The 27,481-nt window shown below is 47.1% G+C and overlaps 1 protein-coding gene and 1 long non-coding RNA gene across 4 annotated transcripts; one reads left to right on the top strand and one right to left on the bottom strand.

The window, feature by feature from the left end:
* Positions 1-16,138: 16,138 nt before the first annotated feature.
* LOC116604699 lies at positions 16,139-18,587 on the bottom strand. The gene is made up of 2 exons (XR_004291193.2): positions 18,195-18,587; positions 16,139-17,176 (listed from the first exon to the last, which is right to left on the bottom strand). It is a non-coding gene; the product is annotated as an uncharacterized LOC116604699 (long non-coding RNA).
* A 3,446-nt stretch (positions 18,588-22,033) lies between these two features.
* LOC125561144 lies at positions 22,034-26,735 on the top strand. Of its 3 annotated transcripts, none has more exons than XM_048724514.1 (13): positions 22,036-23,152; positions 23,231-23,371; positions 23,491-23,707; positions 23,811-23,922; positions 24,006-24,121; positions 24,250-24,416; positions 24,499-24,562; positions 24,654-24,725; positions 24,837-25,045; positions 25,138-25,329; positions 25,453-25,474; positions 25,552-25,703; positions 26,543-26,735. In XM_048724514.1, exons 1-13 carry the CDS (start codon positions 23,072-23,074, stop codon positions 26,687-26,689), a joined length of 1,692 nt encoding a protein of 563 aa, XP_048580471.1. In that variant the 5' UTR covers positions 22,036-23,071; the 3' UTR covers positions 26,690-26,735. The 3 variants fall into 3 exon arrangements, with proteins under 3 accessions (XP_048580473.1, XP_048580471.1, XP_048580472.1); XM_048724515.1 differs by lacking the exon at positions 26,543-26,735 and adding an exon at positions 25,779-25,997 and having other exon boundaries at positions 22,040-23,152; XM_048724516.1 differs by lacking the exon at positions 23,231-23,371 and having other exon boundaries at positions 22,034-23,152.
* Positions 26,736-27,481: the final 746 nt, after the last annotated feature.

Below are 27,481 nucleotides of genomic sequence, written 5' to 3'. Positions count from 1 at the left end.
CTGAGTGTCACGTATTACCTGGAGTCGGAAACTTTGCGCGTCGCCGCCGGTGCTTGCCGGAGCGGTAGGCGTTTGCGGGGGGTGGGCACTGGGGGGTGGGGGATATATGGATATGCCACCGCTGCTAACGTCGCTGTTCGCCATGCCTGTTATGTCGGGCCTATGTTAGCTCTAATACGAGGCGAACAGGCTTGTCCTTAAAGTCCACCCGTCTACCGCGGTCATCCCTGATCCATATTCGGATACTCGAGACAAACTCAGAGGAAGACGCAGCGACACAAATGGGGATGTCGGGCCCATAGACGACTTTCTCGTGCGGCCTCCAGCGGGTTTCTAGGCAAGCGAGAACGTTTGAAGGCTCGTCTAAGGCGAGGCACTGCGAGCGGTCTACGATGTCGCAGAAGATGTAGATGGCCTCTATTTTCGGCAGTCACCTTAAGTGGGGGGTCCCCCAAGGGCAGTGCGAGGCCCCGCTCCCCCATCTGACCGTCTTTAGCCTCTAGGCCAAATAGTGCGCAAAGCTCGGCGTTCAGGAAAACAATGCCTGTGGACACGAGCCCGATCTTCCCGGTGGGGGGATCCAGCTTCGCGGTCAGAATCTGGCTTTTAGCGTGGTTGATCGTCTCCACGATGGACTCGGCCGTGTGGTGCCCGGCTGGCAGAGTAACGATGGGCGGGAGGGAGGCTGCAGTCGTTATCTGCTGCTCCTGCTCGAGATTATACCAGCTGTTAAACAGCGAGCACTGCCGGAGCGCCACAAAGCGAGGGCGCCTTATCGGCTGCTCGAAGAAGAGCGTCAGTTCACCTCCGGTGAGCACAGCGTGTAGGACCACCATTGTGTTGAACATAGCCCGCCTTCGTGTTTAATAGGGCTAAGCATGGATTGGGAAGGCTGGCAGATGCTGAACGAGGTCCCCCGAAGGAAGGAGGAGGAGACGAAGAAGGCGGCAGTTGCGGCGGGAGCCTCTATAGCCGAACATATCAAACACGCTATAGCCGAACAAGTAAAAAAACCGGTTCCCCTAGGTTTTCCTAGGTCTCTGACCCTCGCGCAAAAGCTGCTCTACGCCGTGCCCGCGACCCCCGTGGAGAGCACGGCCTCAGACATCACCCCACTACTCACGCAGCTGGAGATACACGTGGCTGAGGGCAAATCATTCACGACTAGGGTCCGAGACATATTCAAAGAGACAGTAGTCACGCAAGTCCGCCAAGGAGTCTCGCCGGTGGCTATCGGAGCCTTCCTATGGGTACTGGCCACAGCAACTCAACTTTGCGGTCTGGTGCGCAACCGCCGGATGTGGGGTGTCCCTAACTGACCCCACTTTCGCCACGCTCCCCTCTGTCATCAGGGGATTTCTAAGGTTTCACGTCTACTTCACCACCCGGAGGATACTCTACGAGCTCGGCGCCCCCCTGCCTGGCGACGGCCCGTTCACGCAAAAAGGTAACCCCTACAAGAAGGCCGCTTTCGAGCGTCTATGCATAGAGTTCGGTTTGCCGCGTAAGCCGGACTTCCGATGGAAAGGCGGGCGGAACCACGGGCTAGGCGATGTGTTTGTGTTCTACCCGGGGGAAGGGTATCGCAACGTGCACGTGATCCGTGGCTACGACACGGCGGCGGACGAGTACCCGAGCCACCTCAATCTGTTTAGCGACGAAGGTGGGACGTACAATAGTGGGAAGCAGGTGGGTTACATACGCAACGACGACCGCGGGGGCGTGCAATATAGCTGGTTTGCGCCTCCCAAAGGCGAGGGGCTGACAAAAGCAGGTCTAGGGAGACTCGACCGCTCGGTCGAGGCGTTCGTCTACACAGTGCTTGGCGCGCAGGTAAACGTCCGTTCCTCCATCGCAGGGGCCGGTGGGACGGCCATGGAGGCGCAGGCGGAGTTCACGGAGCTGCTCGAAGACGCGATCATAGAAAACGACACCGCTCAAAGCGTGCAAAGGTACCAGTTAGCCGTGCAAGAGGCCAAGGTGAGACTGAGTCTTGTGGTCGCACCAGGAGTGTGGCTGATGCCGAGCGATCTGGTGATAAACACGCAAAGCGTCGTGGGCTACAACAATAAGCTGCAGAAAGCCACGGACTCCATGAAGCTCGGCGCAAACGCGATTAACACCGAGACAAAGCCAGTCGGTGCTCATAACATGGCCGGTGGGCATCCTAGGGTGCAACACGCGACTGACCACGCGCCGCCCTGGCGGCAAAGCGCCCCTGCGAAAGTGCACGCGGAGGGCGCGGCCCCTACCTTGTCGGGCGAGAAAAGTGACCACGCCGCCCTCAAGGTGGGGTTGTCGGTGCTCCTGGTGGCCGCGGCGTATTACTTGTTCCGATGACTGCTTTGCATTCGACGAACCAAGAACGCGACTACGGCTAGAATGAGCAGCCACGCATTTTCACCAAGGAATTTCACCGCTTCCCCTGCAGCCTTAAACACGAAGTTCGCGATGCTGCCTACTAGCCCGGGGAGAAGTTCGCCCAGCTTTTTACCGATGGCCTTAAGCCCGTTACCGACCCCTCTGGCCACGGAGGAGAGCGACTTGCCGAGCGACGTCACAATGGCCGCGATCGTCGTCGCTACGGCCAACCCGATAGCGGTGACGGTAAAGCCGTACTTTTTGAAGATTTCTTTGATGCGCTCTCTTAGCGGCTTTTGGTTCTCGAGCTCTCGGTTTTCGCGTTCTAGTTCGTCAATTTCGGACAGCCTCTCCTCGTTGCGCTCACGGGCCTCTTGGCGGCGACTCTCTGACGTGTTAGGGTCGTTGATGGTCTCCCTGTCTGTGGCTACTACCCCTTGCAGCTCTTGGACTCGCTCGGTGTTCTCCTGGATGACCGCGTCTATCTCTGCCACGGACCCCATCGCCAGCTTGAAGCCTTTCAGCTTTGCAACGCCCCGTCGAACGCTCCCGTCCTCGTTGAACAGCTGTTGTGGTTCAATCCAACCCCCTCCTCTGGGTTTGCGAACCTGTATTAGCGTCTTTCCCCTCCGGTCTGACTGGAACCGTAGCAGACTCTCTTTAAGGTTTGGGTATTCCTCCCTGAGGAACTGGAGACCGAGTCTTGTCGCTGCACCCTCTGTGATGAACGAGGTTTCAGCGCTTGCCGTTCCTGTGGTTTGCGAAGCCGTCCTATGCGCAGCATGCGTACGCGACGACGTGCTCGTCATTGGGATTGACTTCCCATCGTCGGGGTCAAACGGGATAAGGGGCGTCGTCTCGTCGTCAATCGCCCCGCGATCGGCGGACGCACCCGGCAAGGTATCGTCAATGTCAACGTCAACGTCGCCCATGATGCGTGCGCATAACTCGTGCTATGCTATATTAGACATGTCTAACAGTCCGCACCATAGCCACGCGACTTCGTGCTTTATGTGCTTACGCGTATACGATGTCAGTCAGCGATAAACTTGACCCCCAGCGAACACCCAGAATCCCTCTGGGGTTGAAAGCCGAGAGAACTGTTCACCGGGTCACTCTCAACCCGTCGACGGCCTCCCCAGGCGAGACGCTATATGTGGCGGTCCCAAAGCTATCAGAAGGCGTCACGCTCGTGCCTGGCTCCTTGAGGGTCGGTCTCGATCTCTCCGTCTCAGGCCATGCGAATAATACCGTCGTGAACAACGTCGACCGAAATCTCGTGAGCTGCCTGAAAATCACGTTTGCAGGAGAAACGCTCCAGGACACCAACCGCTACGACGTCTTCAAGACGTATGAGGAGCTTTACCTGTCCAAGGTCGAGGGAGAGGACCGCCTGGAGCAGGGCATACAGTCAGGAAACATGCGCAAGCTTCGCTCCAAGGCTGGCGATAAAGCGACCAGTAACGCCAAGGAGAACGCTCTAAGCGCCGCCCACGGGGCGAGGTACACCATCCCGCTAGACCATTCTCTGCTGACGCACCACGACGTGCTATACCCAAGGGCGCTCCCCGAGGCGCTGCTCTTCGAGATCACGTTCGCAGCGCCTGACCAGGTAGTAGTCGGAACCGATGCCACCAAATTATCCTATGGCATCAAAAATCTAGAGCTGGAGTACGAAAGCCTGAGGGACGACAACCTCGCCCGGTCTGCAGCCGCCGCCTACCACAACGGCCCAACGTTCTTCTACGAGCAAGTGAACCTTCACAAGACCTTCGTGATTAGCAAAGGGACGGACAGCATAATTAACGAGAGTGTCAACCTGCCGCGAAGGTCTATGAGTGGTCTGCTGCTCCTTTTTGTGGAGCCATACACGGCAGGGACTCGCGACTCTGAGAAGTTCGTGTACCCCGACATCAATAGCGTTCGCGTTACAATCGACGGCATGCCAAACAAAGTCTTCAGCCAGGGCCTGCGCCCCACGGATTTCTGGAGGGAGGCGAAAAGGCGGTTCGTCCGCCCCTCCCCGGGGGGGGGCACAGCGGAGCGCCCGCTGCCCCGGCAGTCGGCCACGAGTCGTTCTATGGCGATAACAAGTTTGCTCTGTGGATCGACCTTCGAACGACGGACTACAGTGCTATCCATGGGGGTGGTCTCCGATTGGTCAATACCCGCGACGGTGTGCACCTCGAGATAAAACGCACGGCAGGCGGCCTTGGGTGGCGTAAACTGTCACGTGTTTGTGGTGGCTGACGCCCAAATGAACCTTATGAACGGACAGCTAGAGTCCATACAATACTGAGCACATACGCCGGAGCGGTATGGACCCAAAAAACGTCCCATTTAACGCACTCATCGTGGGCCCGACGTCATGCGGGAAGACCCAATTCGTAGTGGACCGACTGCGCGGCCCTTTCCGGGGCAAGTTTGACTACATCGTACTCATGTGCCCTACCTTTGTCTACAACAAAACATACGACGGCTTCGGCGAAAGCGACAATCGTCTGTTTGTCATCGCACCTGAGGCGGGTCAGATCGACGTACTGCTGAGGTTTGTCTCCACTCTCTTCGAAGGCACTAATACGCTAATCATACTCGACGAATGTGCGGCCTCGAAAGACGTAAAGAGGCGCTCTGATCAGCTCGTCAACTTGGCGTTCAGCGCGCGCCACGTGGGTATCAGCGTGTGGGTGATCACGCAGCAGCTCACCAACATCACGAAGCCGTTCCGCGAGAATATCGCGGCCCTGGTGGTCTTCTATACCCCGAGCAAGGCGGACATGAAAGCTATCCTGCATGACTACGGCGCGGAGCTTTCAGAGGAGAAGATGAAAGAGTACATGAAGGCCCTCAAGACGAAAAAGTTCTCGAAGTTAGAGTTTTGCTTGCGTTACCCTTATACGATCGCCCTAGTTGAACGGTAACCACCGCACTAGGGCATAACGTATATGCACCTTAGCCACGGCATGATGAGCGACGAATACTTTAAGAGTCTTCTTGATGGGGGACGCCGCAGGCCTCCCGGCCGTCGAGTCGTTGGACTGCTCGACGCATCCTGCCGGGGCGGCAACCGGAGGTGAGCAAACTGAGATAGCAGACGCGAGGGAGGAACTCGCGATTCTCGTAGCCTCGGGGAAGTCGAGAGAAATGGTAGGCAAGGCCCTGACTCACGACGACGTCAAACGCATGAGCGCCGAGGTGAGGAAGTACCAGAGGCGATACGAGACCGCTCTAGCCAGCCGGACTACAGACGCCCTGGCAGACAGCTTTCTGAAGCTTACGACCAAGCTAGTAGGCATGGCGCTGTCGATAGACAGTGTGGTCGATCTTCACAATGACCTAGTGTCCGACTACATCGTCAACAACGAGCTCCGCATATTGTGCGGAAGCCTGGCTCTACGCCGCGGTCGTTTGATGGCCGCCGTGGCGTTACACATAGCGCGTCATGTGGACTGTCGTGCCGACACCGGAACGGCAAGCGCTGACGCGCGGAGCCAAGGCGAGGTAGCAGCCGCGGACAGTGTCGAGCCCACCATCCCAGAGTAGACGCTCATTTGAAAGCTCGCCACTTCTCCTACCACTTGGTACCAAGTAGTTGACACCGCGTGTTCGCACGTCGACGCAGATGGAGCAACCTCAAGGAAGTACTAGTGCCCAGCCTGACGAACAACTTGCTCAAGAACTTGCCCAAGAACCTGGCAAACGGCATCAAGAACCTGCACGCACGCCTGTGGCTGCCGGGACGGCAGCGGCGCGCGAATCACGAGATAACAGCCTGACTACAGACGCCCTGGCAGACAGCTTTCTGAAGCTTACGACCAAGCTAGTAGGCATCGCTTGCGCGCCGACGATGCCGCCTCCGGAACGGCAAGCGCTGGCATGCCTTCGGCACACACACCTGCCCCGGAGAGCAACTCTGCCTGGTCGGCCAGCTCGGTCATCGGGCTCGCTGGTCTTCTAGTGTCATTGATCGGCCTCTACACACGTAGGCGGGAGCTAGCTGCCGCGTTCACGCGCACACCAGCTGTTAACCAGCGAGCTACTGATCCGCACGCAGCGGCCGACGGCGGGACTCCGCCCGCAAGGCCGCCGCTGGCGGCCGCACAGCAGACCAAGGAGCGCGCTCCGGCGACAGCGCTTCGCGCTCCCGGGTCTCGGCTGTTATCCATGGGGTAAGCAGACATTTAGACACGAGGGCCCCACTCATATCCGCACGATGTCGACGACGCAGCAGAGCAAGATTACAAAGACCATCACCGACGCCGCAGTCATAACCGGCCTCGTCGCCGGTATTGGCTGGGTTGGGCGCAAGGTCTTACGCGAGGACTTCACCAAAGATCCCTCCGCGAACGCCATGAACTACGCAAAAATGACTGCCGCCGTCGCAGGTGCTGTCGCTTTGAAGGGTTACCTTGAGGACCAGAAGATCCTGCCCATGTAGTAGCGTGGGCCGTGTGTTAGACTCGTGCGCGCCTTGCGCATGCGTATACGCATACCCAGCGCGTGGAGTGTGCTTCGCATAGACATGGCCTCTATCGCGATTTTGGTTGGCGGCGCCGTCCTAAACGCGACTGCATTCGTTGGTGGCAACTACCTCGCATAGTTCCTGTCGAACGATGAGAGCCCCGCCTTAGCCGAGAAGGAGAGGCACGACAAGGCCCTAGAGAAATACCAACAAGACTATGGACGCTACCAACAGCGGCGACAAAAAATCCTCGATTGGCAAGCTCAAAGTCGCGAGAGAGGGTCCTTCGCAAAGCAGAACTTCACCGACACCGACTACGCGCTCAAACTCTACAACCAGACCTCCCTGGAGTCGGTGCGGGCCCCCGAGCTGTCCGACTACTACGTCCCCAGCAAAACGCAGAAGAACGCCGAGTTGGCGTACATAGGCCTCCATAGATCGAGCGCGCAGGTGGGTAAGCTCGTAGCCCGTTGGGGGCTACACACAGACGCCCCCTCCTCCGACTACCTACGCCCACTTCTCGGAGCAGATACCAAACCGTATCCACCAGTCGGACCTGCTATTCTTACCAACCGACCGCGGGTACAAGTATGCCCTGACTGTCGTTGACGTTGCTTCACGATATAAAGCCACCCGCCCACTGAGGACTAAGAGCGCGGCCGTCGTCTCCCGCGAACTCGCTGGCATCTACGAAGAGGGACCTCTCACGTGGCCTAAAGCCCTCATGGTTGATGACGGCACGGAGTTCAAGGGTGCTACCACGAAGCTCCTAACAGACCACGGGGTGGAGGTCCGACGGGCTGAACCTGGGCACCACAGGAGCCAAGCTTTCGCCCAGTCTTTCCACCGCTGGCTGTCGCAGCGCCTATTTCGAGCGCAGTACTCGAAGGAGCTTGCGTCCGTCAAGACAAACCGCGAGTGGGTTACTGCTCTGCCAATCGTCATCTCGGACATGAACGCAACGAAGACTCGCGTGACTGGCCTTGCGCCTGAGGACGCCATAAAGCTGAGGCGCGTGCCTCTCAAAGCCAAAAAGCCTCCCCTAGAGGTCCCCTTAGATGTCGGAACGGAGGTGTACATCGCCGTAAACGAGGAAGACCTTCAGGACAAGGGCCGACGGCGAGCGACGGACCCGTGGTGGACAAGCAAGGCGTACCCAATACTAAAGAGGGTCATGAAGCCCGGACAGCCAGTGTTGTATTACACGGCGTACTCTAAGCACGGCTTCATGCGATCACAGTTGCGTAGCGTGACGCCAGCGCGATCAAAAAAATCTTCTGGTCGCGCTAGCGTCACCCTAGCGCCACGCTAGCGCCACCCTAGCGTGATCAGCGCTTGTGCCTTCTATTGCAGCTGAGGCACGTGAGTCTGACATTCCACTTGTAGTGACCCTGACTGTCGTCCCGCTGGTCGATACTGAAGCATTGGGGATGACTCTTGGTGTACCCCTGAATCAGAAGCTGAGTGCCACAGAGCGTGCACTTCTTTTCCGCGTCATCAATCATGCCGAGTACGTGGTCCACCGTCAGAACGTGGTGCGGCCCCGTGTACTTCGTGTGACCCTTTTGCCTGTCGTCTATAGCGTATCGCTTGATTCGCGCTATAATGAGCTCTTCACTGGGCGTAGCCTGCAGTCCTGTGGGAACCAAGGCACCTGGGGTGTCATCGGGGGGGATCACGCGGACTATCTGGTCGGCGAGCCGCACGCGGGAGATGCCGGTGTACACAGCATTCGTGATCCAGCCCTCTAAGCTGTGGTCTATGATAAACAGACGTCTTGGGTACTGGATGGTCTTGCCTTGCACCCGGTGGACTGTCCCCCAGCCCGCGTATTTCCACTCGAGGGGAAGCCCGTTAAGGACCACGCCGAGAGGGACCTCGACTACCGTGCCTTTGTACGCGTCGACCTTCTCGCCCCTTTTGCCTGGCACGGGCACCGGCCGTCCTTGCTTGCGATAACGATGCGCGACGCTAGGATCGGGGTCAAAGCGGATGGTTGCTGGCAGTCGGGGGTAGTTTCTCCTGTGGTGCTCTACCAATCGCTGCTGGACAAGGGCCCCCATCTTGTTGGTCGAGCACACCCACATATCGCTTGGGTGGGCCTGCTCGATCACCGCGTCGAACGCCACCCCATCCCACTCCTCTCGAAACACCTCAAGCTGTTGGGAGTCTGGCTGACACCAAATCCGGCCCTTTATGTCGTGGAGCCTGGAGGAGGGGGCGGCAGAGCCGCGGTCGCATGTACTGTACGGCTTTCCGCAGTCTTCACACAGGCAGCGGTAGTCGGACTCGAACCAGCGGATGTTCCCTTGTGCCCACTCCTTGAGCATATCGTGAGGCCCCTCTTTATCTCCCCAGGGCGGGACCTGCCAATAGTCGCCACAACACACTACCTGACACGGCCGCGTGGCGAGATACCCTAGGATGGCGCGTAGCACTTTAGTCTGCACCTTACAGCACTCGTCAATGATGATTACTTCTGCAAGACGGTCGAGTTTGTGCCCCAGCTCGGAAGGTCTCCACTCCTCTATCGGCTTCTCCGCTGGTATGCAGAGGTAGTGGTGGTAGGTTTAAGCCTTCACCGCGAGGCGCGGGTTGTTGCGATGGTCGTGGGCGAGGTCGTTCTCGGGGGTGAGCACCACAGCGTTACGGCCACGGAACATGCTCACCGCCCACTCGGTCTTCCCCGATCCTCCCTGGCCGGCTAGATACATCCTCGCAGAGGTCGCGGCCACCAGATTGCACGGCAGACTCGGCGCAGTGCTTGGCTCCCTAGCCAAGCACCCCGACCTCTTCGGACCCCAAGCCGCCTCGGGCCGCCACTCGTACCCAGCTCTCTTGTGGCGCCACTCTCCATACCTCGGGTTTCGCTCCACGAGCCTCACACCACTGGGCACCGCCTTTGCGTATACGGCATCTGTGCACACTCGGAGGACGTCTTCGCTAGGGATCCACCTCAACATACGTCGCAACGCTATGTTTGTGTACGCCAAGACGAAGGCCCTGATGTGGTACCATTGTGAGCGCCGGACTCCGTCTTTGTATTGGATCAGATGAGCCCCGTCGGCATGCTCGAAGTTAAGTAAGTGGTCGGTGCCCGCAAGGAGGTTTGTCAGATACGCGGCTTCCTCACGGTCGCGGACTACGATCGAGGACTCGTCGCCATGGCGAGCGCACTTGCCTACGAAACGGACAGCGAGATCTCGACCCTGCGAGTCTTCGCCGCCGGGGCCGGAGTGGGGGAACTTGATGGAGTCCTTTTTTCCGACGCCATACAACACCTCCCTCGCCGCGGCCATGGCGAGGTCACCCGAGTCTAGCAGGTCCTTGAGCTCTGGCGTGGTGATCCAGCCCTCGTTTTGTTCCAAGTGCTGCCCTACCCTCCCGGAAGTGTAGGGGTGGCAGGCCTCGGAGAACCCCCACTCGGTCAACTAAATGGCCCCGGTCAGTTGAAGAACCTCGCTCAATGACCGTCCCGCAACATCCGCGATACGATACACGTTCGTAGGGAAGCCGTATTTCCGTACCAGATCAATGGCGTCCGAGGCGCCGCCGAAGACACTGTCCTCGCATCCTAGGTACGCCGCACGCATGTCGATGTGAGCATGAGGCCGCGCCCCTAAGTTTTCCCTGCTATTCCACACTTTGGACTCAACTTGCGCCGCTCGCCAGACGTCCCTGTATTTAGGAGGCGTTGGCCTGATGTTTTCTCTTTGGGTCCACTTCTTGAAGCGATACCCTATTGCGCCGCCCATCGAGTGCGTAGCTTCGATGTACTCTTGGTAGGCTGGGTGATCATCAGGGAGCCATTGAGGATCATGTCCAGTCTCGTCTGTAAACGCCCTGTCGATAGCCCACCCGTTTTGTCCCGATCGGTACAGTTTGCCTTCGTGCGTGACTATAACACGCCCACACAGCCAGACCCTCGTGCTTCTGGGGATCGCCCTGTTTATGAAGCGAATGAGCACCTCTCGCACCTTCGCCTCGTGCGTTTTTGCGGCGGCACTGGTAGCGCGAGGCGCTGCCTCTCCTTGACATAGCGAACGAAGCTCCCTCTCAGCCTCGAAGTCTAGGCCGTGGACGCTCGCGATCGCAGGTGGTTCAGTCGGAAGCTCCGCCCAGGCTTGGTTATTGTGGCAAGGGATGCGGATTTGTGTGTACCCCCTCTCGTACTTCCCCGAGTCCCACAGGACGTTGCCCAGGGCGTCCACGGCTACCAGCTTTATCCCGAGCTTCCTTTCCATCTCGAAGAGGTCCTCTTTGGTGCACCCCGTGGTGGCCAGCTTCTTGTCAAACCGCTCGAGGATCTTGCCTCGTGTCTTGGTTAGACCAAGGGAGCGCGAGGTGCCGCGATTCCTCAAGAAGTCGGCAACATAGCTCACAACACATAGCTGTAACGCCGGTCGGGGTCTACCATCTCGAGCACCAGCGGAAGCACTGCGTTCGCCCGCAGAGACTCTCGCTCGTGCGAGACCCACCACACCGAGCCGTCATCATTAATATCAGGCCCCCGCACAACCAGCTTTAGAGCAATCACACCTGTTCCACCATAATCTCGCATCTCCTGGTAAACACTGGCGCTTATGTCTCGGCCCCGTAGAGTGGCATCCACGCTTGGGAACCGAAGATGGGCGCCGCCGACGAAGAGAGAGTAGTACGTCTTGGGGTCTAAGCTCTCCGGGCCCTCCTGCCGCCGTCCCGGCAGCAGAGGGTCGAACTCGCGCCAGACCTCCTCCGTCCACACCTTCTCCGGTACGAGCGGCTTAAGCAGCCTGTGTTTGACATCGTCGGGGATGTCCTCGTCCAGGATGTTTTGGACCAGCCCTGCCAGTACGGCGGGCGCCTCTTTGTCACGCATGCTATCGAGAATCTCCTCTATATAAGCGTCCATGTTTGGGTATACTCTGTGCCACCCAATCTCCAACTGCCCGGATCACAACCGGCGGGATGAGTGCTCGGGTATGACCCGCGCCACCCAATCTCTAACTGGGAGTTCGGGTATGCCCCATGCCACCCAGTCTCTAATTGACCGCACCGCGGGCCGCGATGTCAGACAGGACGAGCGCGAACCGCTTCCGAGCGCGCCTCTGGACAACACGCATCCACTGCCCTACACGATTCGCTCCGCAGGGGCGGCACAACCGCCTCTCCGACCGAGTCCCTACGCCGCAGATCCTGCACGGCACGGCACGGCGAGGGGGATGCCCATACGGAGCCTTTGGAGGTGCACCTTGCAGTAGGTGTCCATGCACCTTCGGCCGCACGTGTTTGCGTGGCCGGCTTTCAGCCACCCGCAGTAATCCCTTCCGTACCTCATCCTTCGAACGCTCGGTATACCACAGGACATACGAATGTCTAATTGCAAACCCAACGCCTAATTAATTATTCATGAGCGCGAAACACCTGCAGCCCTAATCGGTTCATGCACGCGAAACACCGGCCCTAATTGATTATTCGTGTACGAGAAATCTATTTTGCCTACATTAACTTTTGCCGATTGTTAATGTACGTGAAATCGTTTTGGCCTACATTAGCTTTTGCCGATTGTTTATGTACGTGAAACATTATCTGCCTGATATATAGAGACGGGGCTGGGAGGCCCAGAGGGGCGATCCGCGCCTCCCAGGCCGTTTCACTGAAACTACCCAGCCCCCCCCCCCCCTGAATTAACCTTTTCTTGCAGCTTGCAAGATTATTCTCAGTCACAAGCTGACCAGAACTGATTTGGTGCCAGCGTGTGACAAATTGTGAATAGTCTTTTGATTCCATGATTGTAATATGAGAGGGAGTGTGTGACGTAGAGAGGGAGCAAAGCGTGAGTGAAGAACACGAGACAAGACAAGCGAGGAGAGAGAGATAAGTGAACACTTTTTTATACTTTAACCACTTGATTACATAAGAATAAAAAACAATCAAAACCCGGGATTTTAGTGTATCGGCAAGTCCCGTACAAAGCAAGAAAGACATTAACCACTGGCTGGTTACATAACTCTTGAAATGACGAGCATTGAGCCTTGTTGAGAATGTTGTGAACCGCGCAGAAAACAGACTTTCAAAATAGCTATCGAACCGCACCTACCTGTTGTCGAGTTCTGTGTATTGACGGAAATAGCGAATGAAATCAAAAGCGCAACCACACAGATGCGCCTCATCTTAGCCATTTCCCACACTCTACCTGAACAGCACTTGGTGAGAATGAACACCGAACTGTTTTCGCTGCTTATTTTTATATTTTGCGGTATGCATTATTGGACACGCACGGATCACTGGAACACAATGCCCTCCCCTATGCAGTTGGTTGGACACCGACAGTTTTACTGCTATGGAATTTATAACCAAAACAAAGTTTGACTCATGTTTTTTATCTCAAGATTCATGCTGCTTTACAATTGTAGTCTGCCCTTCGGGCAATTTCGATAACGCATCCTTTCAAACACTTTCAACTCAATCGAATTTTTAAAGATTTTCAACTGAACCGAATGTTAACGTATAAGATTTGCCCATTTATTTGATACCTTGACGCTTTGATGTTACGGCACAGATTCTCGAAGTATGGCACTGGCGGTACCTTGATCAAGCAGCCAACCTCTTTTCAGGCGACCACTATATAGAACTCAAAAGAGATTTGCTTTTCATTAAAAATGCTGCATCTTTTCAGGCAACCACTATACAGAGCCCAAAATATATTTGTTTTTTATTAAAATGCTGCAGTATTTAGATATCAACGGATGCTTGTCTCGGGGCCCAAGGATAATCGCCTAATAGAGATACCATACTAATCTTAAAAAAAGGCTTCTTCGTAAAAATTGTGTTCCTAGCACTCTATATCTGCACTAGTTTATGCATTATCAAATAATCAAGAGAAATTTGGGGGTCATTTGAAAAGACAACTCACGTAACGCTCCATCGGTTGTTTAGACTATAGATCTCTTGGAGAGTTTTACAAATTATGATGCTTCTTGGAGTTGAATGGTTTTTACCCTACTGTGAAGCAGGAATTTACTAGTCACAGCTAGGACATTGTTGCCATGACTCATTACATTATATTTTATCTGTTTGTTTCTAAATACAGTGATATTCCATGGCTTAATTTGATATACTTTGCCATAGCATTTGCAGTGGAATTTAGTAAATTGTTTCGATCACCAGTAATAATAATAAGATCTTTATTAAAAATAATACCAACAGATAGACGTGATGGGTTGATAATAACGCTATATGGTCTTGCGCTCAAGGTCTTGCGTGAGCTTTATTAGCGGTAGCCTTTCATTTTTTTAATAACGCAAAAAAATGTAACATTGACGAACAAATTACCTTCTATCTTATTTAGAAAAAGAAAACATTTATCGATGTATTGATGTCTTTACGTACAAATAATTAACTACTTCATATACTACTCTGCTAAATAATATTAAATAGACATATATTTACAAAACAGCTATTGAAACGTTCCGTCTGTACTAGTGGCAAAATAAATTTGTGTGCCCTTTTTCTCAGATTCCGTGGGTTTTTCGTTTTGGCAGCTTAACTTAGGCTGTGGTTTTCAACTGATGTTACCCTCTTCCATAATTTAATGCCCTATCTGTGATTATTTCTGCAATTGGCGTATAACTGGCTGTGTACCCGTGTATTTAGCAGCTCGTTTACAAAAACGAATTGCGATAAATACTTGCTGTCCTAAGCACAGGCCAAGACTTTAATAGCAAAATAGAATGGGTTTTACGCAAAGCAATTATTGTCGTCAGTTTAGTGGCCGCTCATGTAAACAGACAACTTGTCTGGGACGCTAATGGGAAGCTTTTGCACAAACCACAGAGATTTTGGTGGGTCTAGGGAAACGAGGCGGGCGCAATCTCTTTCAATTCTCGTTGAACACTATTAAAAAAATCCGAAGATAGAAATGTCTAGCCTGCCGTGTAGAATTGTTCATGATTGCGCTCAATTAATCACCTGCTATGATTTGATTCTATCTTGAAACTTCCATCCTCAGGACATCTTTGCTATAAACCGCATGGAATCCCACTCATCAATATTCAATACACATGTTGTTCTATGGATTGACCTTCTTGAAAACGTGAGAGTGGCTTTCTACCCCAGGGCAATACACCAAACAAACCTGAAGCGTATGGTCAGGGAACTTTTAATAGAAGAAAAAAACATAATAACGGACATGAAACGTTATAAAACATTATATAATACCCTAATCACGTGATGAAGCTTTATATAATGCCGCATGTTTTTTTAGCATGTAAGATTGGACCTCTTTTTTCAATAGTTTTAACAAATAAACAAAATCATACAAACAATTACAAGCCTTCCTACGTGGGTGTACCAGCGAGTTACCCTTGGACTGCTGTGACTGCTGTGACTGCTGTGACTGCTGTGGTTGCTACTGGCAACGGTGGTAACACACCACATGCTTGCTGTGCTAGTGTGCATGGCAAGTTTCACACGTGACTACAATGATTGACACAATACCCCAATTATTTGCACTTGCTTTTTTAATACCGAACCTGGCTATACCAGAGTCTCAATACACTTAAACGTTACCTAGAGTTACCTGCTCGAGAAGTCAGATCCAAATTTCTACCGATAGTTTATGCGTACGGAACGGAAATAGGCGCTCGATTTACGATTCTAGAGTATCGCTTGAAAACAGTGAGGACTCCTACAATTGGGGAGAGGGTCAAGTACAATTGAGAAACCCGCCACCTTGCGTCAATTCCCCGCGTGAAAATATTACTTTATTTCTAGGTATTTGACGTGCAATCTACTTGCTGACAGTAAACGTGAAATTATTGAAAGCGGAACCTGGTTTTATAGCTTGAGCTAAAGTATAGGTGCTTGGCTCTGCACCGCGCGATTTACATACCTTATTATGAATCAAGCGTTACATGTATAAATTGATTGCTTGAAGAGAAGACGATACATCTTATTTTTTATTAACTGTTTGTATTAATTTTTTAGCGGTACTTTATTAACCCCAGGATCAACATGGCGCATGTGTAATTTTATGACACAAACCCGTACTGTTTTTAAACTGTAGAGATATATTCTTTGACCAGCATTTCCCACAAAAGGCAAACAGAATGTTGTTTTTTGTACCACTCTAATCAGCCAGTACCAGAAAACAGTATTTTGAAAAATCTTTGATCGCGGGTCTAGAATGATATTTGCGTAACAAATTATGGTCACTTTTATCGCCCCATATTTAGGAAGATCTTATGGGTGCTATTCATAGGGAAATGGGAAAAAGTTGTTTAATTATCTTTTTAATCTATGTTATCAATATTGTTGGGTATAATCGTCGGTAGCTTTGATTGTGGATATTATATTTTGCAATTTTTTGTGAATACATATCTTTTAAAACACTATCCTTCTCCAACTTTATTCACAAAGCACAGTTATCCTTCTTAAAATGTTAACCTTTACAAAATTTTTGCCCCTTGACAGGTAATCCGGAATCCGGAATTCATGAAAAAATAAGACTTGAAATCCGGAATCCATGCTACTGGAATCCGGAATCCTTACACTAGGATCCGGAATCCACACAGTAGGATTCGGAATCAAAGACTTAAGTTGGAATCCGGAATACAAGAATCCTGGAAACAAAAATGGAATCCGGCATCCACGGGAAAAAAACCCACATGGAATCCGGAATTCACACACTAGGATCCGGAATCCAAAACCCTATTGGAAGACCTGTCATAGGGCAAAAATTTAAGACACATTATTTTCAACCACCAAAGATTTGCTGTCATTAATACAAACACTGTAAGTGTTTCCTGTAACACATATAACAGGGTTGTAATGGATCACGTTTCACGGACCGGGAAAAATAGCCTCTGCTACCAGAGTAATGAGAAAAGATAAAGAAAATAAAATGAATTTTGACTGGAGGGGGTAGCAAAATGGGTAGATAGCAGACATGGCATAGACACCTCCGAGTCATAACTGCTGTCAACCCAGCTTGGACAATCTTGTGAAATCGGGATAGAGCCAATGCGGGAAAATACAGAGAACGTATGAACATTTTTACAAAAAATTAAGGCCTGTTATGAGGTCCAAATTTTTGTGACAGTCGCCTGGACAGCTATGTAATTATTTTTCTAGGTTCTCAATAGACTTGAATGTATCTATTTTATATTATTTTAAATGCAGACCCATTTTGCTACCTTCTCGGGTCGAAATTAATGGAAATGGTTCTCTGAACGGAGATGAAGACGTCTTGATTCTTCGAATCAATCTTTAACCAGCAGTGGCGCCTTCTTCACTAGAGCAGTTGAACCAGTTGGAAAACACAAGTGAGGATCTCAGCGACAAGCTGCTTATATAGACATGTCACGGAATGTTCTAGAAGTAAACATTACATCAGTGTTAATTTACAAATATAGTATATGAATAATACATGATTCTATTCTGGAAATATCTAGATTATACTTAATCATGCTGAGTCATTACGAGTCACTGTTTTTCAGTCCGTATCGTATAGTTCTGAAAAGTTCGCAAAGAGTGATTTTCCAACAGAAATCCATTTCATTTTCATGCTCTCTACCCTGCCAGCACAAAGGGTAGGCCCGTACCCAGGGGGGGGGGGGGGGCGAATAGACGTGCTATTTGTAGACAAAACTATAAAGCATAAGCTAGATCACTCTGGTATGTAGTCAAATCCGACAATAAACGTCCCGTGGATATACTGCAAAGGCATAAAAAAATCATTTTTCTTTTCGCGGTTGATCAGATTTTTATCAGAGCACTCCCTCCACCCTCCCCCCACACACACACCGGAAAAATTAGGTCCACTTTTTCGAATTTTGCACCCCCCAAGAAAAATCCTGGGTATGGGCCTAAAGGGCTGCTCATAAGTAGCTTGATACCTAATAATAGAAAAGTACTTGGGCCAACACCCCCCCCCCCCCCCCCTAAAAAGGGAAAAAGAAAATATCACAGTTTTGGTTATTGTTGATTCAATAACAACAAAACAAGAAATTATATCTACCTAGGAAAAGAATGCAGGTTGATTGCAAGGAAAAGAAATAATAAAGAATAAGTAGCCTGAGTATCAGGCGATTTTATTTTTCAAAAGTTGGAGAGGAAAAATAAAAGTACGCCTGACACAAATACTAGACGCTACGCCTGCCGCCCCTTTTCAGGCCGCTGTCAAAATAGTCGGCTGTCTATTTTCCAATGATTCGCGTGGTGGCACAATCAAATGCCCAAATCAAATTATAAACAGCATATTTATGTAAAAACAAACTACATTTGTGTTATATGCAAGGGTAATAATTTTAGTTACGACTAACCCAGGTGAAGGTAACTTTATGCTAAATGATTTGAAACGCAAGGATAGTTCAAGGCTCAGGAGACTTACGATTTAAGTATATGACTGCAGATCCACACATAACTACAGGATATTCACATCACCAATTTACTACAGGCTCTTTCGTCTAAATAGACAAACCTCTGCTTGAACACAAATGCCATTATTTGATAAGCTCACTCGATCAACAACTCGCGGGAAGTATCGCAAGCAATCCCAAGCATTCTTCGTGCTCTCACAGACAACTTTCTTGAATATTCGGCGCCTGGTCTGTCTAAAAAATTGATAGCTACTACTAGTGATGTCTGCAGCATCAAGCAGCTTCTATGACATCAATATTTCCAGCGCCTTTGGTATAACTAGTAGATCGATCTTCGCTTCGAAAAACGATACCAATGAGAAATAAACACACGCAATAACCTGCCCGGGCAAGGCATTTGAACATCTGAGTATCAGGCGGGATTTTAATTTTTCCGAAGAAAATGAGGGGAGGAAAATATATATTTTTTAATGTTATAGAAAACGATTTATCTGATTCTGCTAACGCAAGGTCAAAAGCAGTTTTGGAGTCCGCTATTACTCTGAGCAGTCAACAGGTTAGGGTAATATATATAGATGAACCAATCAGCGCGCCCCATTCAAGTGCCCTTGTTTTTTTTACCAATCAGGAGCCATGCCGGAATCCGGCATGAGAATATGCGATTTGAACAGTACTTGTATCAGGCCCTTGTCTTGTTTCTCGCCGGCGCGATAGAAACATAGGAGGGCCTGATACTCAGGTTACTGAATAATAGAAAAAAGAATTCCAGTGTGTTGCCCCAATTACGGACGGTACCCAATTCCGGACAGTTTGCATTGAAAGCCTGTTTAAAATATACAAAAGCAAATTTAAAAAAATAACGTGACCTAATTAATAACTAACCCCCATATTCACATATGCTGTAGTAATTATGTAGTGGTTTATTACCAGTGGGAAAATTCAAGTTTATTTGAAGGTGCGTCAAACTTTTGTTCGCGTAGTTTGAAAGTTAACGGTGTAGTGAATTTAACACTTTACATAAACCACTCGTTCTGATAAATAGAGTTAAGAAAAATACCAAATTTCTGGGTGGGAATGAGCATTTTAAAACACTTCTACAATAGAATAGAAGTTCTTTAATCTCGCTACTTATTTAGAAGAATGAAAGCGTTTTGAAAATTTACAGTTGTTGTTCACGAAGTGTGCCTAAACACGGACACAAATAGACTGCTTATTGGAAATATGTTTAAAAAGATAATGTGAATTAGTTTTTGCATTTAAACTACATTTTGGAAGGAATTTAGATACTTATAAACGTTGTGTCAATATGTGCAATCATATGATAAAGACAACGCTCGCAAAAAAATTGCAACATAATTAGAAGCTTGTAACAGTTACGAATATTTAGCTTGTCAAACTTTTTAAACACATTGTAATGGCCAAAACTATAAATAACCGCCTTTTTAGCACGTCCGGGATATACTATTGCTTCTTTCTCGATGCTTTATGAATGTGTCTTTTTAGAGTTATTTCTTTGGGGGAACCCATTCAGAAGTAAGTAAAGTACATACGCCGCTACGTTTGACAGATATTGATACAAAGCCGTCTGTCTACGGCAAAAGGTCAAAACAAGATGAAGTGAGAAAATGTTTTTTTCTTGCATTTTAATTCAATAAGATTATTGTAATATGCCAAATTTGACATTATTTTTCGACGAAAGTCTAAGATTCAAATGGATGAATTTGTGATTCTGAGAGCGCGCAATTATCAAGTAAACAAATGTTAAAATGCTCTTCGTAGATCCACATAATTAAAGATGGCTTTGCTAAATAAGATAAATTCTTATTTTAATTTTAATAGCATTGGAAATATATGTGAGAAGTTACGAAAATCGTTCCTGGAGCTTGTTTCCGGAATTGGGGCCAGTTGACCGGGATGAGGGCAAATCAGTGACAAGTGACACATACTTTTCGAGCACGGTATGAGGTTCGTATGGACCCTACAAAACGCGCGTTAGCGCGAATAACTCAAATCTGTAATATTGAGGTATTTTGATCAACCTTCGGAAAAAAGACCGTGAACTGAAAGGCCCGGGTCCAGTCATTTATTTGTGACGTAGATCGATATGTCACACAAATTACATGAGAAAATATATGCGCGCTAAGGCGGTTCGCGTCTTTTACTTATTGCTTGTGGTTACAAGTTTTACCGTCATCTTTATATCTTAACCTGGTAGTCAAATGATTATTTAACTCCAGGAAACAAAATCTGCAAAATTTAGCAGATATTTTGTGTAGTCTTTGAATTGTTTTTGCATTGTGTGCGCGCTGCATTCGCAATCAAGAATGGCGACATTCTCACGAGCTCGCGCTGTTTTTGAAATCTACAACAAAACGATATTTCTTTTCTTGGCATATAATTCTCGATTTTAAATTATTCTTTTCTTCATTGTGGGTACCATTGCGATGGAAAACACTTCGCCAATATTTTGTGGTATTGCCGTCTCTGAATTTTAACGGATTTAAGAAAAATACATTGTTTTAGATTTTCCCGCCAAAACTTGGAATTATTCACTCGATTCAATCTCCTTTCGCGCGACCAGGAAAATTTTCAAAGATCTGTAGAAAATTCAAATTTTTAATCAAATTCAATTCCCTTTTCAGAATTTGAAAGTTCATCTATGCTTTCTTTTGGCTAGATTGATATAAGTGAAAGGTTTTAAGATCTTTAAGAAAAAAAAAATATATATATATATATCAGTCTTGTTACTGATCCAATCTTCTTACTTTTATTGCTAAAAAACTCACTGTCCTTTTTCATTACAAAGACATATACTTAAATTACCCTAACCAAAAAAAAGCAAATATATTGTCTATTATGAGAAAGATAATTTCACGTTTTGGTATCTTAAAAATAAACTTTGGGATAAAAATATAACAAAGACAGATGATAAAGAAAAGAGAAAGAAGACTTTCCAAGGATGATAGCGAAATAGGTTTTTGTTTTTCCTTACATATTTGCCAGTAGGTAAGAGAACAAACAAAATTTCAATTGATACATAGATTTACTAACACAGCTGTTTATACTACATAAGTAGTTTAAGTCGTCCTTACCTTATTATAGTAGATAACCCTTTGTTTGTAGATGTATTTTATTTGAAAGGAAAAGTTTATATTACGATTCGTACAGAATTGGAAAGCCATTATATTGCTCGCCAAAATAGCATCCAATCACCATTCAAAAATAGCAAGTTGATGGATGGTGACAGCGGGAAAATCAGAAAAGTTGTAAAACGACGAAAACCGTTTTGTTTGAGGATTATTATTAAATGTATTTGCCAAAAAAGCATTATATATTAAAGAAAAAAGGGGGATATTACGTTTTTATTTATTTATTCTATAGACAATATTTTGAATTGAAATTTTTGTCTTGAATTCACCTTGACTGTCCATGTTGTTTGCTTGGTTTGTCTTCGCTTGTTGTTATGGCGTATTTTATTTAAGTAACATAAATAGAGCTTTTCTTCTTTGATTATAGTCCGTTGCATTTCAATGAGAATAGTAGTGCAGAGCCTCGACAATTCCCTGACAAATGTTGCTGGTATTCTGAACTTCAGGTGAAGAAGAATAACAGTTGGGTTTTACAAAACACCCAAGCCGACATTCGGAGCTTGTAAAAGCAGTTCGTTGAGACATATAAATCCTTTCAATTCTCGTTTTCAAGCGGGCCATTTGAATTTGGCTAATCAGATGCATTCTCTTGCGTAGTAGAATACAAACCGAGTGCTTGGGTTACCTGTGTTTCAAGAAAAAAAATGCTCAGATTTTCCAATGAAACGCGTTGAGCTTGTTGGTCATTGCTTGTATCATATCAAACTTTTGGTGTTATTCAAACTCGCTCGGCCGCTTTTTTAGAGACTGAGACTAGGAGCTGTGTAACCTGGCAAATTACAAATGGGTTTTCTCTGAGCTATCCAAGATGGCGGACGAAGAGCGATTATTTTTGGAAAACAGGGCTATTTAACCTGAGATTTCTGCTTATAGAAGCGAAAAATACCTATTTTTCTCATCAAATACCCCTGTAGGGGCTAGATCTTTCTTCTGCCAGCCTAACTTGTGGAAAAAAGCCCTCGTAGGTATTTTAATCGACTACGTCCTTGTGTGATCCTGATGCTGAAGAGTACAGAAACACCCGAAGGACGAGAAGCTAAGTATTCCTTTCTAATATTTCCGTTTTTTGTTTGTATAATTTTGGCGCAATTCTTATCTAGATAATCTTCACGGGTTGTTTTTTGGGGATCATCTTGCAGAATCTCGGTAAACTTAGGCGGGAAGAGGTTCAAAAGTTTAGTCGTCTCGTTTGCTTGTTCATGATAGATATCTACTAAAATGATGGTGCAAGGGTATTTGACTAATTTTACACAAGATCCGCCATTGAAAAAACAAAGATTGGCTTACACACTACCTCAAGTCCGTGAAATCGGGCTGTGTGATTCTCGGGACTCTAGAATCGAAGAGCTCGAGAATCAGCTGTCAGAGCTAAAACATCGACTCGCTGATGTTGTCAAAGAGAGAGATGGCATGAGAAAGGAGCTAGGCAAGGAAAAAAAGCCCTTTCTTCAGCCGAGAAAGCCTTTTTGTGACCTTGAGCCAAAAGCTCAATTTCACAAAAAGTCAGAGATTAAAAAATGGCTTGAGAAGCAATTTGAGAAGCTTCCAACAGATTGGAAAGTTGTTGAGGTTTGTTTAGAATTTTTGTACACATGGAAACAACCTAAATTTACCAATTCTGTTATAATGGCATTTGTTTATCATAAAATGTTTCCTTATCTCTAGGTTCAACTTGAAGTTGGTCAGTTTTGCCCTACATTTCAATGTTTCCTTATCTCTAGGTTCAACTTGAAGTTGGTATGGTCAGTTTTGCCCTACATTTCAATGAGAGGGTTGAGCCTGAGGAGATTGACCATAAAAAGATCCAAAGAGCTCTCAAGGTAGGTATTATAGAAGTACATGTACAGTACTGTAGGTTTCTTATTTTTTCTATATTTAGATTATTTTTATAATCTCAGGCCAAAGATGATGGTGATGTTTCTGACTCAGCATACCATGAGCTAAAGATGGTAGCTGGGTCCAGCTTGCCATCACTGTATGGGATACAGAAAGAGAGAAAAGCTCAAAATGCAATCATTCCTATTACAGAATTTGAAGGGGTTAGTCTGTTGATAGTCTTAATTCTGATTTGCTTTGTGCACAGCACATTTTGCATCCTTTAAAACAAGCAAATACTGTACAAACCCAATAATTCATTAAACAAAGTTTCTCCTTTCAGAATGCAAAAGGATGTTCAAGATCCATCAAGGACATTCTAAGTTATAGTTCAGATGTCATTGGAAATGCAGGGGGCAATGTTATAACCCTTCGGTTTTCTGGTGATGGTAGAAAAACCACCAAAAAACTTGGGAGTGTTATGACAACCTTCTGCTTTCCAGCAGAAAACTCTGTTAAAAGAAGCCCAGAAAGGGAATACTGTATATCTATATATGATGGTGAGTTGGTTGCAGCTAATTTATTGCAGCTGTAAGCGAGAACAAATCTTCCTAATGATATAGTCAACTAAAGCCATATATCTGTGAACACTTTTTATTATAGGCAAGGAGTCATATGACATCCTAAAGGCGACCTTGAGAGGGGTTTTTGATGAGATGAAGGCCCTAGGGAGAACTGGCATTCTTGTTAATGGCCTTGAATACACTATTGATTGGTAGGTTTCATTTTTTTTGCAACCAATAATCTTATGATCTGGCATTAAACAGGACATATGTAACTTTTATCCCTTTTTTTAAGGGTGATGTGTGCTGACTGGAAGTTCATGGCGTGTATTCTCGGAATTAATAGTCCCTGTGCCTTGTACTTCTGCATTTGGTGCGAATGCAGCAAAAGGATGATCAGAGACTTTTCTAGTAAGTTTTTTAATTTTGTTACTTATATAATGAATGTTATGTAATGAATTAAATGATTTTTGTTTTTATGAATTATTCCATTGTCAGCTATATTATAAATAACTAGATAAATTTGATAAAAATTTCAGTCCCACAATGGCCCATAACCAGAACCTTAAACCAGTGCCGTGCACGTGTTGGGTGTCCAAATGCCAAGGGAGTTCAATGTTTACCTCTCGTGGACATTGAATTTACCAAGGTCATACCCGACACCCTGCACCTCAAATTGAGGATCATGGGAAAACTTCTCAACCAGGTAAAATTATGCTTATTTAACAAATTCAAATCTCCATTGAGCCATTTTTTAAAAAAGTTCCTGGTATATATTAAACTTCTAGGTTGCTTGCTGGGCTATAGAGCAGAATGTTAAAAAAGCCATGGAAGAAGCAATAGAAGCTTTGGGTAAATAAAAATTTCATGTATAGGGTAAATGGGTATAGGGGATGTCTTATGGTGATTATCATTTTGTTTTCTTGCCATATTGTATTTGCAGGTGTGAGGTTTTGTTTCTATGATGTCCAGGATGACAGTGGCAAAACCACAACCAAGTGGAGCTCTTTGGATTGTAAGTAAATAACTGACTAATAGAAAAGACTGTTATAATAACTGAAACTAATATGAAATTACTATAAAGTTTCGTTATTTATTTTCTTTGAATCCTCTTTTCCTTATAAAGGTGATGGTTTGGAAACTATCATTAGGGGGCTTGATATCCATGCCTTCCTAGGAGACATGGAGAACAAGTCCATCACCAGCCTTGACTGTCTGACCAAAGCCCAGCTAGTGGAGGAATGTAGGAAGTTCCATCTGAGGTCGACAGGCACCAAGGACTTCCTACGTGCCACACTCAAGGATCATCTTGACCGCAACAACATAGTGTTTGAGGTATGATTTTTATTTTCATTATAAAAAAGACCAGCACACCCAGGATACTACTGTGTATAAAGCTAATTTAACAATTGCTTTGTGTTTTGTAGCCATCGTCCACTCCCACTTGTGAGAAAACAGTTCTTAGCATATCAGAGCTGACACAAGTGTGGAAAAGTTTGATGGTCCTCACTGATGCTCTTGGGGCAAATCCTGGAGATGAAGCATATCTTCGAGCAGATGCTTTTCAAGAAAAGGCCCGCCAATGGGGAACCAAATTTAGAAAGGCCACGTTTGATGAGGTAATTCTACATCCCTGTGGTTAGTTGAACTGGCAGGACACAAGCCTCATTTGATCATATGTCACTGAAAAAATAACAAGTAGATATATTATTTTAATTGTGCTTTCTTTTATCTCTCCACAGGATGTAATTCCATATATACATGGTAAGATTAAAATGAGATTCCTTAATTGACTTGGGATCTCCGAGACCAAGTAATTTTATGCATTTTTTTCTCTACAGTTCTTGTTTATCATGTCCCCCAATTTTTGGAGATTCATGGCACGATCCACCAGTTCAATTGCCAGACAGTGGAAAAGAAAAACCACATGCAGAACAAGACATTCCACAGGGGTAGCCAGAAAGGGGGGAAAAATAGCAACTACACTGTACAGGTAATTCCAAGTGAAAAAAACGTCATGTTATCTAGACTAATCGCTTGCTACAACTGTGTATTTTTATCTCTATAGATCATGGAGAGGGAAAACAGAAAACTGTTCAGTAGGGAAAATAATTTGGAAAGGGTCAAGAGAAAATATCAAAAGCAGTGAAGACAAAGAAAAAAATGTATTTATTTATTTATTATATTTTTGGTGCTATTTATTACTGTTGTAAATATCACTATTTATAACTTGTATAACTATTTGTACCCACATTATTATATAAAGGCATTAAAACCATCAAAACAATCTGTATCATTCCCTGGATCTAAATTCCCCCTCTTTATTTTCGACTGGAAATACAGTGAAATCGGTTGAAACAGATGTCAACAATTAGTTTATATAGAGAGATTTTAACTTACCGAGCCATAGTTGTGAAGCATATTCCGTCTACGCCGTACGAAGCTGATCTCCAAAAAGCTCAGCGGGGGATACTTGCGCTCTAGCGGTCGACACATACTAGGCCTTTCTTCCTCTGACCCATATTCAGAGATGTAAGTACAACGGGGGCACGAACTATGATCATAATTAATCCTTAGCTCGTATCCTCATGATATCCACATCTTCGAAGATGAGTCAACTTCACATATGGTACTCGAATCTGGCAGTTGCCGAGCCATAAACTCCGTACCAATAACGGTGCCAAACTCGACAGCAGTGCACGGGAACCGAATATTACGGGTCCCTGAAAAATCCAGCTTTCGTGAGGTAGCAAAAGAAAATGTCCCTTTACCAAACAAAGCGGAAAAACCCCCCTTTGAAAGTGGGACTTTCACTTGTACTCTCCGAATGAGTCCCGTGTCATTCTCGGGTGTACGAAATTGGAGCTCATCGAACAGTGCATGTCGAATCAGCCACAATTCCTTATCCTCGGAGCAAAGAATGGGAAGCTTTTCTCTTGCTACCTCACTACTGTCGGGGTTCCCAGCATTCACGGCTAAATAGCATGACAACTGCGGATTCAATGAAAGAGAAACCGTAGAATTATATCTATCGCTGTAGCCTTTCCATTTCACAAAGGCATAGTCTCCCTCAACGTTTAAAACTCTCTCTATCTCCCAGACTTTTTCTTCTTCCTCTTTCTCTTCTTTCACGTACGTATCAACTGAGGAATGGTCTAAATATTTGACCAAGCGATCCGGTTTCTTTATAATTCTTCCACTACGAGTCTTTAGGGAATCAGTGTTTGCCGCCATGTTTGTTGGAGAAGCGCGAAAGGGGAAACTCCAGTACTTCTAAATATGGGCATATATGACCATATAAGGCACAGCGAACGAAGGACACTATCCGTGGGGAATATGTTTGATATGATAGGCAAGATATAATTTTTCAACAACTGTTTTCCGGAAATTTGGCGGTTTAGTCGAATTAAGCTGTATCAGGGGCAATCATCTGTATTATATAAGTGTCACGGCGTTTCCTAGGATGACAATGTTGCAAGACTTTGAAAAGGAAGCGTCGTTTTACCCCTTCTCGGCCGCCATTTTTTATTCCTTGAGACAAAGTCAATTTTCTCGCCCTGTCATTTGATAGGCTAAACCGCGCGCCTAAAAATAGCCTGATCCTAGGAAACGCCGTGACACCTTTATAGTACCAGAATATGGGGAAGTTGATTGCCTTTACTTATCAGTCCCTGGTGGTAATGATGTTTATCCTAACGCCGAAGTAGAATGCATTAGGAAGCAAGTAACTACATTTAGAATGTAGGAGGGGGGGTCTTCGTAATTTTTAAA

Source organism: Nematostella vectensis, chromosome 3 (genome assembly GCF_932526225.1).
Source record: "Nematostella vectensis chromosome 3, jaNemVect1.1, whole genome shotgun sequence".
NCBI lineage: Eukaryota > Metazoa > Cnidaria > Anthozoa > Actiniaria > Edwardsiidae > Nematostella > Nematostella vectensis.
Note: the sequence above shows the minus strand (reverse complement) of the source record. Positions and strands in the feature narration are given on the sequence as shown.